The 12,651-nt window shown below is 41.5% G+C and overlaps 1 protein-coding gene across 1 annotated transcript; it reads left to right on the top strand.

Annotated features, from left to right (window-relative positions):
- The first annotated feature begins 1,205 nt into the window (after positions 1 to 1,205).
- klf5a (Kruppel like factor 5a) lies at positions 1,206 to 8,450 on the top strand. Its single transcript, XM_078272998.1, has 4 exons — positions 1,206 to 1,553; positions 2,593 to 3,724; positions 5,170 to 5,229; positions 8,190 to 8,450. Exons 1-4 carry the CDS (start codon positions 1,389 to 1,391, stop codon positions 8,366 to 8,368), a joined length of 1,536 nt encoding a protein of 511 aa, XP_078129124.1. The 5' UTR covers positions 1,206 to 1,388; the 3' UTR covers positions 8,369 to 8,450.
- The last annotated feature ends 4,201 nt before the right edge of the window (positions 8,451 to 12,651 follow it).

The following is a 12,651-nucleotide window of genomic DNA, read 5'->3' as shown; positions in this document are numbered from 1 at the left end:
CAGGGTACACATTCCGAGCCAACCGACTGCCCAAAAATTCCTTTTCTTGGCAGTGGTCTATTTTATTAGGTCTGTCTATCATTATTTCCTCATCTTTTCCAGGTTTGCAGATACTGGTGGCTGATATACACGAGCAGAGGCTCCTTTGGCTTTAAATATAGACATAGTAGGCATACCTTTATCATTTCAGACCATGTTCTTATCGGTGTCATATTAAACTCGACCAGAGGACTGCTTTAAAGCTGTTTTTGTCCCTTTTTTATAAGCCTACAATACTTCACAATACACCACTTTATTTCCCTGTTTTGTGAAATAGTTAGAACATGCAATACATTAGAATTTGCTTAAGAAACAATGTGCATCACTTGTATGACCTATCAATTTTTGTACCAACTAAAATGTGCGTCTGAGTTGCCATAGCAGATGGTATTTTCCACAATAAACTGTGTGATAAAGTGTGATTTTAAACACATTCCAAGGATGTCCTGTTAAAAGAAAACATTTAAAATCCCTCAGCATCAGATATTAAAGGGGCACTCCACCAATTTGCAATGCATATGAAATTCAGTTAACTTGTCACCAGAAGTGCTGCTTAACCAGTGAGAAATGATGAATAATGTCTTATGTGGAGGAGCTTACAAATGGGTGATCTCAGCTCAGGCTTAATAGCCTGCATCACAAACTGGAAGTGTGGGGTTCAATTTTGTTCATTCTTTTAATGTGTCTCTTTTGCGACTCCCAGCTTTATGAAAGTGCCATACATTGCTGGAATATGCCTTTAAAGGTTTACAGTAGACAAGGAGGTACTTAGATGTAGTGACATGGCAAATGTAACTCAGTTAAGCAAAAACAAAATAAAATTTTAAGAATTGACACACACACACACACACACATATATATATATAATACATCTTTTTATTTGCATATATTTATAATATTTTTTATATAAACTTAACACACTGGAGGAAAAAAGTAATCACAACACATGTTTGAAAAGGCTGGTTCAACCAACACCTTTATGGATCAATGCGGTCTGGCTGGTTCTGTGTAGGCTACACTTTACTATCCTGTTGTCAATGTATTTAGATGTAGCGTAGGGCGGTGGCCAGTGAATGAATGATCAAAGCCTTTTTAAAGGTTTGGTGGGCGGTGCATGTGCAGTATTTACACTGTGCCGCTCCGCCCTACAGCAGGAGATAGAAAACTGTCTGTGGGCCGGTGGAGGGATGAAACAAGTGGAAGGAGATGTACCAAACAGGCACACATTAATAACTCCACCACACGCACTACACCTCGTCGGCTCCACTTCTTTCACCCTAGGACGCTGTAGCATCCTCCTTTTTGCATAACAGGTCGAGCGGTCATTTGCGGTGCTGAATCGGAGCTTCATGGCCGCGACACTCGCGATGAGCGGCGGCGGGCAGGAGGATCCCTTTTACCCGCTGCAGAAGGCGACTCTGCCCGATGGATTCGCTCTGGAGGACTCGGCGTTGTTCGGCTTGGACTGCAAGATCACAGAAACGGACAAGACTGGACATAATGACTACACACAGGTAAACCGGTTAGAAATCCAAACGACTTTACACATTAGTGATGTATTTCATTGAATGGGCGTGGCAGATTGGTTGTAGATCCAGGTTGTTTTTTTTTTGTTTTTTTGCTGGCCTCTTAATTTCATTCGGTTTATCTGCGTGATGTTAATCACCACTCTGTTTTGCACACATTGCGAGAATAAGCGAGGAAACTGCGACCAGCTGGACGCGAAACCGAGCTGCTCCGCCTGCAAACGCATTCACCGCATGTTTTCTATGCCAGCCAGTTGGCCACCAGTTGTTGGTCCCTTCTCCCCCTCTCACCATCATACCACGCTGACAACAACTGACTCCAGCTTCGGACAGAAAGCTCCCAGCAACTCTGTCCCCAGTTAGCTGGAAACTTGTGCAGCAGAGGAAAGAGTGCAATATAGCAGCTGGTATGATCAGGAGCCTAGAAATAGCAGCCCATCCCCAGACTGCTGCTGCTGCTGCTACTGCAGCGGAGCGGACAGGGAGGCATGGGTGTTTCCCCATTCCCTTTCATGTTGCTGTTTCATCCTCTGCTGCTGCAGGGCTTCTCTAACTTTTATACCTGACTTCAGATTCACAGGAATTAGACCACAAGGCATTGTTTGACATACAGTTTTCACCTGTTATGCCAGTTTGATCAATAGGCTGTGTCTTTAGTCTGTTGTTATAACTACAGTTGTGCAAATGTCTTAATGTTTTATATAAAAAGTATAAGATCTGATTTCCATGGCATGCCTGGTCCTCAACTGTTGGCCTCACAGCTGGTGGGTTTTTGAGTTCAGCCTTGCAGCCAGAGAGGGAATGTGGCAACTGCCTATTGATGACTACTTGATAAATGTTTTAGCGGTGACTGTCCTATCAAACCTTTGTCTTCTCAAAATAGCGCCTCAGAATAGTTTCATGGTGGCTCACGAAAAACAAGTCCGAGCTGGATACATTTCATTTAAGTTTACTTAAAGATTATAAAATGAGATATTGCTAAACCAGACTTTTTGTTTGTGTTTTTTTTTTTTTTTTTATTCAACAGGCAAAGTATGAGATGGACAGGTATCTCTCCCCTCAGTCTCTTCCCCTTCCACCTCACGCAGACAGCCAGCAAAAGTCCCAGAGAGATAGTGCGTCAGCGCTGGATCAGTTCTTCATTGATCACACTGGGTCTCCCTACACCCTCAATATGAATCTTTACCTCCCTGACACGGCCTACCTGAGGATGGGCTTGTGCCAGCAGGTGCGGCCCCCTCAGCACCAGAACCACACAGGTCTCACTCAAATCAAAACAGAATCTGCCTCCCCGTGTTTCTCCACCAACATACAGTTGCACTGCCCCAACACGACACCCACTAGTCGCTGCAGCACATCTGGGCATGGCCCTGGCAACATTGCCATGGAAACCTCAGCCATAAACATGACGTTAACAGGGTTACCGGACTTCACCAGTGTTTTCAACCAGCCGGGAGGCAGCTGCGGTGACGATTCAGTTCCACAAGTTTTCATCAAACAGGAAATGTCATCGCAGTTCGAGCAGCATCCTCTCCACCACCATGACAACAGTGGCTCGCTGTTTCAGCTACTAAACTCTGGCTTGGACCATCACCATGACAATGGTATGGAAGCTCAGCAGCATCATCATCATCATCATCACCATCATCATCAGCAGCAGCAACAGATACAACACACTTCCACTTCCACAATCCACACGCCTTTCCATGATTTGCCGGTAGCTTCTTCTGCATCTCAACAAGAGCAGACAGCCAAGCCTGCCTACTGCCGCCTGGGTGGTGGGACATACACACATTCTCATGCTCAGGCACATCCCCATTTCCTCCAGCAGCAGGTGCCCTACCTGCCTCCCTCCCCGCCGAGCTCAGAGCCCGGCAGCCCTGACAGGCAGAAGGAGCTGCTCCACACCATGTCCCCTCCTCCCTCATATGCAGCCACCATCGCCTCCAAGTTGGCAGGTAGCACCCCGGGACCAGGCAGCTTAGCCCTGCCCCTAACTACAAGTCCCATGCCGGACCCAGGCCAAGCCGCAGGCCTTCCCCAAGCACCTGCAACAACCCCAGCCCCAACCCCAGCTCAGACCACCGTGCCTGCCCGCTATAACCGGAGGAACAACCCAGACTTGGAGAAACGACGGATCCACCACTGTGATTACCCAGGTTAGAACAATAACACAGCCATTGTATATGCATGCTGATTCGTTTCACTGGTGTGTGTGTGTGTGTGTGTGTGTGTGTGTGTGTGTTTATTTTTACAAATAATTTAATAATTTAACTTTCATGTTGCTGTTTCATCCTCTGCTGCTGCAGGGCTTCTCTAATTTTTATACCTGACTTCAGATTCACAGGAATTAGACCACAAGGCATGAACAAGGCATTGTTTGATATAAATTTGTTCACTGTGATGCCAGTTTGATCAATAGGCTGCTTCTTTAATCTGTTGGTTCCCTGTGGTCAAGTGAATGTCTGGTCTCTCACAAAGGTCCCCTTAAGGAAAACCAGCTTTATTTTAAGACACCTGGGCATTTAAAAAAAAAAAAAATGTTGTGTGTGAAATGACTTTCCCAGGCTTATGAGTCACAATATGTTTCGACAGCCTCAGCAGAGCTTGTGCTGCACTGGAATTAAAATATTTTGGCAATGGAGAATATCTATCACTGCCTTTCAATTAACCGTCTGGTTTAAAAACTTAAACCATTATCTCACCTCAAACAGCTCAGGCATTCTCAACCATTAGCTCTAACACATTGTTGTGGCTTTAAAGTCACTGGGATAATTGTGGAATGAATGTGTGGGTGTGTTAATTAGATAGATGTTCTCCTTAAGTCATTTGATCTTCTTTCCCAACACATAATTTGCATAAAGTCACACTTTAGATTTTTGTCTTAGATTAGAGTTTTACGATATGCAGCTACTTGTAGGACATGTAATGTCAACTAGCCTGTGGCAGCGTGTAAAATAGGCTTAAGCAGAGCCTCCTGCAGCATGTTACCACATGTCTAACTTCTTTAAAGTCAGATGAGGCAGATTCATCATATCCACACATGGACGCATTCACACCAAGTGTATATTAGTCACACTGCTGCAGCTGCTCATCTTCTCACATTTTTGCAATACATGATATTTAATCATGGCCTTATTTAAAGTCAGAATTAATGTGAAGAATATGTCATTCAAAATGTGACCTTTTTGACATTGTACTGTGTATAACATAATGTGCAAAAAGTTTCGTAATCCTGAACTTAAAATATCCCGGCTTCGATGTCAAACTAACAGGTGTAGAGAACCGAAGTTTTCAACAAAACCGTATTCTGTGAGATTAGTGCCATTAATGGTATGCAATTGTTTTGTAAATACACCAAATCTAAACAGTTTTAATACCAATTGAGACTGTGTGGGCCACATTTAAACAGTCACATGTCCTTTTTGAAAATCAGAATAACAAAAACAACATTTACTATATCTCATTCCAAAATCTGCTTCTGTTCTTCATTAGTTCACATTTCTAGCATGCCACAGCTGTTTATTGGGTAAATACATATCTGACAAGTGAATGATTTGCATTTGGATTAAGCCTTCTGTTTGTGTTTATCTCCTGTCGTCAGGTTGCAAGAAAGTCTACACCAAGTCGTCCCATCTAAAAGCCCACCTCAGGACTCACACAGGTAAGACATTCCTCCAATTAATGCAGCTTTTTTTAAACGGGGACAAGTAGAAAAAAACGACGCTGCCCACCCAACTCGTATTTCGGTATCTGCACTGGCACCATGTTGCTAGGCAGAGTGTTGTGTTCCTGGCATGTGTGTGTGTAAATGTATCCTACCCCCATCCTCTGCCCAATATACTATTCCATCAAAACAGGTGGAAGTGACATACTTCTGCCAGGGGATGACTCTCCGACTATGTGGTCAGCGCTGTGTGCAGTGCCATCTCTCTTAGTATACTGTTCAGACATCAGTGTTTAAATGCCTAAATATGCTTGTGTGGCTTGTTTGCAACTATAAATATACACAAGATCCGTCTTCCGTCTTTATCGTCAAATAAAAATATCTTCGATCATCTTGAGCCTAATATCTCCACTTTAATGATCACTGTGTCGATTTTCCTTTTTCTTTCTTTCCTTTTCTTCTCATCTTTCTTTCTATATGTCTGACTTCTTTCACATTTAAATTTGAACTATTAGTTTTGGTTGAGCAAAGTCAACAAACAAGCACTTAGGTGTTGGGCTCCACCTCACTCTCCAGCTAACAAAACAAAGCTTCTGTTGATATCTACGCATTCCTCACTCATCTGGATACACACACACACACACACACACACACACACACACACACACACACACACACAGAAACTTTAGGTTACTTAACGTAACCCCAGTTCTTTGATAACGGAGTGAGGTGTTTCACTATGGGAATCGCCTTGTCTTGACCAACTATGGAAGCTCCAATGACACCACGTCTGTCCGTGAGACAGGTCGAACTGTGCTAGGGCCACGCCCCCTCATATAATCACAGTCGACCAGCTCCTTACAAATCATTCCAGAGAGGTTTCTTTCCGTGTCTCTGCAAGGAGGGGCTTTTTGGTGAAACACCTCACTCTGTTATCAAAGAACCGGGGTTACGTTAAGTGATTCCCATAGTGAAACACAGAACGAAGTTAGAAAAAGAACACACAAAACTCACTCTTACTCTTACCACTACGATCCAGAGTTTTGTTCCTCTCATTAATCTGAACTGCTTGTTCAGAACATCGTTGTGGGTGTGCGTGCCTCACATTTCAGTTTTTGGGAACATGACCCCGACAATTAGATCTGGCGTCATTCATGCTGCAGGCTGATTGTGGTTATTGCAGTTATTATAGACCACAAGATGAGAACATATCATGTAAAGAGGGATGTAGCAGCAACTTCCTTATCCTCTCTGCTTTTGTCAGTCTCGCTTAGTTATTTTCTCTCCTTTTTTGTATCGCTTTCATCCATCTAATCATCCTCTTCTCTTCTTTGTGCCATTCTTCCAGCTTCACCCCCTCCATTTCTATCTTTGTCTGTTACTCATTCTACTTCTCTTATTCAGCTGCTTCAATGCACGCTTACGCACTTATACACACACACACACACACACACACACACACACACACACACCTGTCAGTAATCTGTATGAGATGATTCCTAATGCGTTTGGGTCCCCTTGGGAGTTCCCCCTCTAATCTCCATCAACATCCATTACCCTGATTGTGTGTGTGTGTGTGTGTGTGTGTGTGTGTGTGTGTGTGTGTGTGTGCGCACGCACTCCTCCCAGTTCACTCTTCTCCGTCTTTTTGTTGTCTCTCCTCATTGTGTTCAGTTAAGGTGTGTGTTTCCGTGTTTGGTGACGATGTGGTTAATTTGTGTTTTAGCGACGCTGCAGAACTTGCTGTGCTTGTTTAAAGGGTTGGTTCACTTAATGACTAATGCTTTTTTACTTACATGTAGTGGTATCCAGCATGCAGATAGTTTAAGATTGAATTTGTCCATGTTTGAAAAAGAAAATAACATTTAAACATGTTTTAGTAGTTCCAATGGAAACTGTTCATAGCAAGGTGTGTGGACTATCCAGAGTTATAGGGACATTGTTATGGAAAGACACACTGTTGTTGAATTATTATTTGAGATTTGCAGGTGAATTACAAATGGTCTATGCATTCTCACACAGTTTTTGATCATTAGAAATAAATAAATGTTAAAAAGAAGGAGAAGAAGAAGAGATACATTTTCAACCAGAAAGCACAGTTTCCATTAGATTCCATTATACAGTACTTTTCTCTTACAGCACTGTGGCTCACTTTTAAGGCACTTTTCAATCAATTACATGGAGAAGCATATTTTTTAAGTGATTTAGCTAAACAAGAATCAAGTTCCTTACCAACTGGCCATGTTTCTTAAGCATCCATTGTTACCAGACAGAGCTAAGTACATAGAGCTGGTAGAAATGCCAATATGCACAAGTTAAATAATTGTTTTTCTTGTATAGTTTTGTCTTTGGGGTGTAATGTACAACTGTATGTTGTTTGATTATTTTAATGTCACAAATGACATTTCATTCACCTCCGTTTTGGCAGGAATGTCCTAGGCAGATATTTCAAAACATGGACCAATAAAACCAAAATTATCTGCATGGATACCACTGGGTGAACAAATCTTAAAGCCCACCTTTGGGCTACTGGACCTGGGTTGGTGGTTGTGCATCACAGGTTGGGCGGTTGGGTGGTTGGGCCTAAGACGGAGCCAAGAATAAAGGCGAGAGAACACACCTGGGGCTGCAGCTGAACAGTATTGGAATGACAGAAAAATACCGCAACTATCAAAGAGAAATGCACAGAGAGACAATACAGACGAGTCGGCTGTGGGAAACTTGTGCAGCCTTACTGCTGGATAAATGTTTGTGACAGCATTATGACTGTATATGTTGTTAGACAGCTGGACTTTTCGGTAAAGCCTGTTTTCCTAGTTCCTCCACCCAATTGTATGAATCATGTAACTCAGGGAACTTGTGTATGTAGTGTCATCAGTTCTTATAATCACATATTGATACACCTTCAGAGAGCAGCGCACTCATTCAGAATTTGTCTTTTCTATTCCGTCCGGCAGGTGAGAAGCCATACAGGTGCACGTGGGACAGCTGCGACTGGCGTTTTGCTCGTTCGGATGAGCTGACGCGTCATTTCCGGAAGCACACAGGCGCCAAACCCTTCCAGTGCGCCGTCTGCTCCCGCTCCTTTTCCAGATCTGACCACCTCGCCTTGCACATGAAGAGACACCAGAACTAGCAGCGTTTGCACACACACACACACACACACACACACACACACACACACACACACACACACACACACACACACACACACACACTACAAATACACAAGCACTATCTTGACACACACAAAGCACTCACTCCATCTCCCACAACAACAACAATGTTACAAGCTGCCTGATGACACTACAGCTGCTCCTGGTGCTGCTATCATGTGCTGAAATGGTACGACAGCCTAACAAACGTGTTGGTCTTAACCCAGAGTTAGGTGATTCGGAGGTTGTAAAGTAGAAACATAATGGCCAGATGAAGTTCCTGGTCCCTTAACCTCCAGCTATACTTAGTATAGATTTATTTAGATGAATACAAGGAAAAAATAAAACAAAAAGAAAATAGTAGTTCCAAATGTTTCCAGTCCATTTAGACTCTTTTGTGTGACTGAAATGAAAGCACTTACCACTCAAAACTTGTACATTTTTTGTCTCTGTCCTAACATAGAACTGACTTTATATTGTTGTTGTTTTTTTTTTTATAAAGGGGAAGCTTTGTTTGCAAAACTAGTCAAGCCAAATCTTTGTTTACTCATTGGTTTGTTAGTTTGTTTATATAACTGGAATATTCAGTATATATATATATATATATATATATATATATATATATATATATATATATATATATATATATATATATCACACACACACACACACACACACACACACACACACACACACACACACACACACACACACACACACACACACACATTTTTTTTACCAAATCCTTTGGTTTGCACTAGAATTTGTAATCTAAATCTGAGCCTTTTTGGCCCATGCATCTCATTCACCACTGGAACGATCTTTATCACTACTGGACTGAATCTATGTGAACACCACACAAATTATTGCTGTTCAGATATTAAAAATTGAAGGCATTTATACTCTGGAGAGGGGGAAGATAGTGCAGGAAAAAACGAGGGAGGGGTGGAGATGAAGAGAGAGAGACAGATTTTTGTTTTTAGAGAGAGAAAATCTGAGGACGACTGAGAAACACAGGAAGGTGGATGGTTGCTAAAGAGCAGCAATTAGGTGATGAATTATTCATATTGTCTTTTCTAACCAGAGAAATGTAAGCAGAACCCATAAACATATTAGAATTCATTCAGTTAAAACATAATTGACGATTTGATGCACAAGCTTCAATTAAGCGTCTTCAAAATACAATTATTGTACATCTATCTCATCTAGCCTTTATTTTAAAAACAATCTTTAAAATGTTTTAACCAAAGTATCATCTTCATCACCAACACCTTATTAAGTGCCTCCTTCTCTGATTTATGTTTTTGTTCAGTGGTAGTAGAGCTATGATCAATGTAGACAGTCCTTTTAAACACACACGGTGCTGTTTTTATTAATCTATTGAAATTTCTAGAAAAAAAGGGACTTTCTTTTTAAATTACAATGTTTAATCAATCATTCAATGTGATTTAACAGCTCGGCTCCAGCCACTTCACAAACTTTTTTTTTTTGGTCAGTCCTTTCTCTGAGGGTTTTCACTCTGTACACAACTAACTTGCAATTTGGCTCTATCAGTCAATCGAACATGGACATACATTGTGTTAAAGGATAAGTTCACATTTTTTCAGGTCTTTCTTAAAACAACATACCAGAGTATGAGAGTTATTGGTTGATGCAAGTGTTCCTCAAGCGATCCCTACTTAAAACATTTTCAAAAAGACAGTAACTTTTAGTATTAGCTTATAGTAACTTTGGTTGAACTCATTAACTGCATGAAAGAAGTAGAAGTAGCCACTGTGACGTCACCCATTGGTTTGTGGATTACTGTTTTGAAGCCTCGAGTTTGGCATTTTGGCCATCACCATCTTGGTTTGTTGGAGCTAGAAGTGATCATATTTGGATGAGAGGGTGGAGCCAAGTTATCAGCTAGTGCTAGCTAGGCAGCTTGGTTAGCTAGGTGCATCCATAATTCATGTGTGATATTAATTGGGATGTTAATTTAGGCTTAGTGTATTTTAGTAATAGTAGTAATAATAATAATAATAATAATAATAATAATACATGCAGGGGTTAAATGCATTGGCTTCTCTTTTCAGGCCCGGATGTTATGTCCATTTCTTTTATGCAGTCTATGTTTGAACTTTAGAATACATTTTTCCACAGAACAGGGATTTTGTCCCCCATCGCTTGCAATGAAATCGTTCTTGGAACGGATCTTGTCACTGTCAGTATGGACGAGAGGAACAATCGCATCCTTTAAAAACTCCTTTTAGTATACATATTGACGTGAGAGTAGGCCTACTGTTTTAAGACAGACTTGAAAAAATGTGATGTACACTTAAATGTCGATTTTGATGGTGTGATTTAGCTTGTGTCTATAACTGTATTTGTTCATTCACTGCAGGTAGCATCAAGATAATATAGCACTGTAATGTATCATGGTAAATCTGACTATTTATTTGATTGTATAGAAGTGGGGGTTGTATTAGATCAACCGTCTTTCTCCCCAGCAAAAATGCCTTAATGTAAATATATGCACTGTAAATAACTGTTGATTTTTCTTCCTCTTTTGTTATTATTTTGTAAACAAAAGGGCAAAAAGAGGAAAATGCCCTGCATCCAAAAATATTTGAGCCTTTTTTTTCCTTAAGTTTTGTTTTCTTGTCAAAGATATTTTGATGCCATTGTTTTATATATTGTCCTTCCAACAACTTATTTTGTAGATTTGATTTCTTCCTAGGTAAACGTTCCAAAGACAAAAGTTGTTTTTTCTTCAACTGAGTGAAACCGATCCTAATAAAGTCAATCGACACTTTTACAGACGTGCACTTGTGCTGAAGTTAATGGGAAGATTTCTTCTTTTACCTGCTAACAATTACTGAATTTCAGGGCTTATAGATGTGATCACAGTATATGGTACATTTAGTTTTTTGTCCATGAAGTTTTTATTAAAGCAATTGTTTAAAGAGAAAGCCATGCTGTGCTGATAGAGAGTGGTTAAAACAAGCCTTTTCAAGGCCTAAATAAAACAAATGAGACATAACCACACTTTAATCTCTTAAAATCTAGACATGGTTTCTGTGGAAGTGCTGATCCTGTGTCTGGGATTTGAACATGCTTAAAAGTTAATCTTCACCAAAAGGAGATAAGAAGGGAAGATGTGGAGGAGAGGCCAAGTGTTCTCGTCCGGGACCTGCAAGTAACCTGCAGCACCCTTGCTGATCAACAAACAATAGTCCTTTGATGTCCCAGCAAGAGACAATGGACAAGAAAATAAATTTGACCACCACTCGGGGACCAGAGGGGAATCCCACTGCATTGAAATGGACATACAAACACGCGCGCACACACACACACACACACACACACACACACACACACACACACCATATGTTCTTGATTTAAGTCATAAATGTGACCCAGGGTCTCTGTTGTAATCTACCTCAGATGTCAGAAAAGGAGGGGAGAGAGTGAAAGAAGTGAAATGCAGAACAATCTAAACAAAAGAATCTCTGGGGGGACCCAATCAACCACTTCCGTCCTCCTACATCTCCTCTCATTCTCCTCCTCCGCTCTTCTGATTTAATTTCATTTTCTCTCTTTGTCTTTCCATGCACCGTATCCCCCCTCTCCTCCCCGGTGGAAAGTATTGTATGAAAGTCCAGGGGCGCAGCTCCATGGGTCAGAGTGGAGACTGTTCTCATAACCTGCTCCACTCCTCCTTTTTTAATCATGCACCTCGTCTCCCTTTAGTCCTCCGTGCTCCCCTATTTTCCTCTACCTAAAACTCAAGAGGGGGCTTTTATTCTCTCTTCTTTCTTATCTTATCTTGATTCCCTCTCTTGCCAAGTCTTCCACATCATACAAAATGTAGACTTGCAGGTGTATTTCTGAGTGTAAGAATATTAAAAAATTAGGATGAATATTACACACACACACACACACACACACACACACACACACACACACACACACACACAGTGGTGATGAGTGAGTGGGAGCTACCGGTTCATGTTTTGGATCAACTAAATTAATGTCACACATCTGGAAGAAGGCTCCTGCCTGCTCCACCCTCTGCTGTGCTGCGTTGGTGTGATTCCCAGTTTCCCTTTGTGTGTGCATGTGTTTGTGTGTGTGTATGTAGGTATAATGTTTCCAGTGCTCCTCTCTTGGAACAGACCACCCACTCAGAAGACCAATAGAAGGACTACGGGGAGCCCGGACACACACACACACACACACACACACACACACACACACACACACACACACACACACACACACA

The sequence above is a fragment of the Sander vitreus genome, chromosome 17 (genome assembly GCF_031162955.1).
Source record: "Sander vitreus isolate 19-12246 chromosome 17, sanVit1, whole genome shotgun sequence".
NCBI lineage: Eukaryota > Metazoa > Chordata > Actinopteri > Perciformes > Percidae > Sander > Sander vitreus.
This window is presented reverse-complemented; position numbering and strand designations above follow the sequence as displayed.

Coding starts and splice junctions, on each gene's coding strand:
- klf5a (XM_078272998.1), top strand. CDS start 1,389: ATGGCCGCGACACTCGCGATGAGCGGCGGCGGGCAGGAGGATCCCTTT. Junction 3,725..5,169: donor CCACCACTGTGATTACCCAG/GTTAGAACAATA, acceptor TCCTGTCGTCAG/GTTGCAAGAAAGTCTACACC. Junction 5,230..8,189: donor CCACCTCAGGACTCACACAG/GTAAGACATTCC, acceptor TCCGTCCGGCAG/GTGAGAAGCCATACAGGTGC.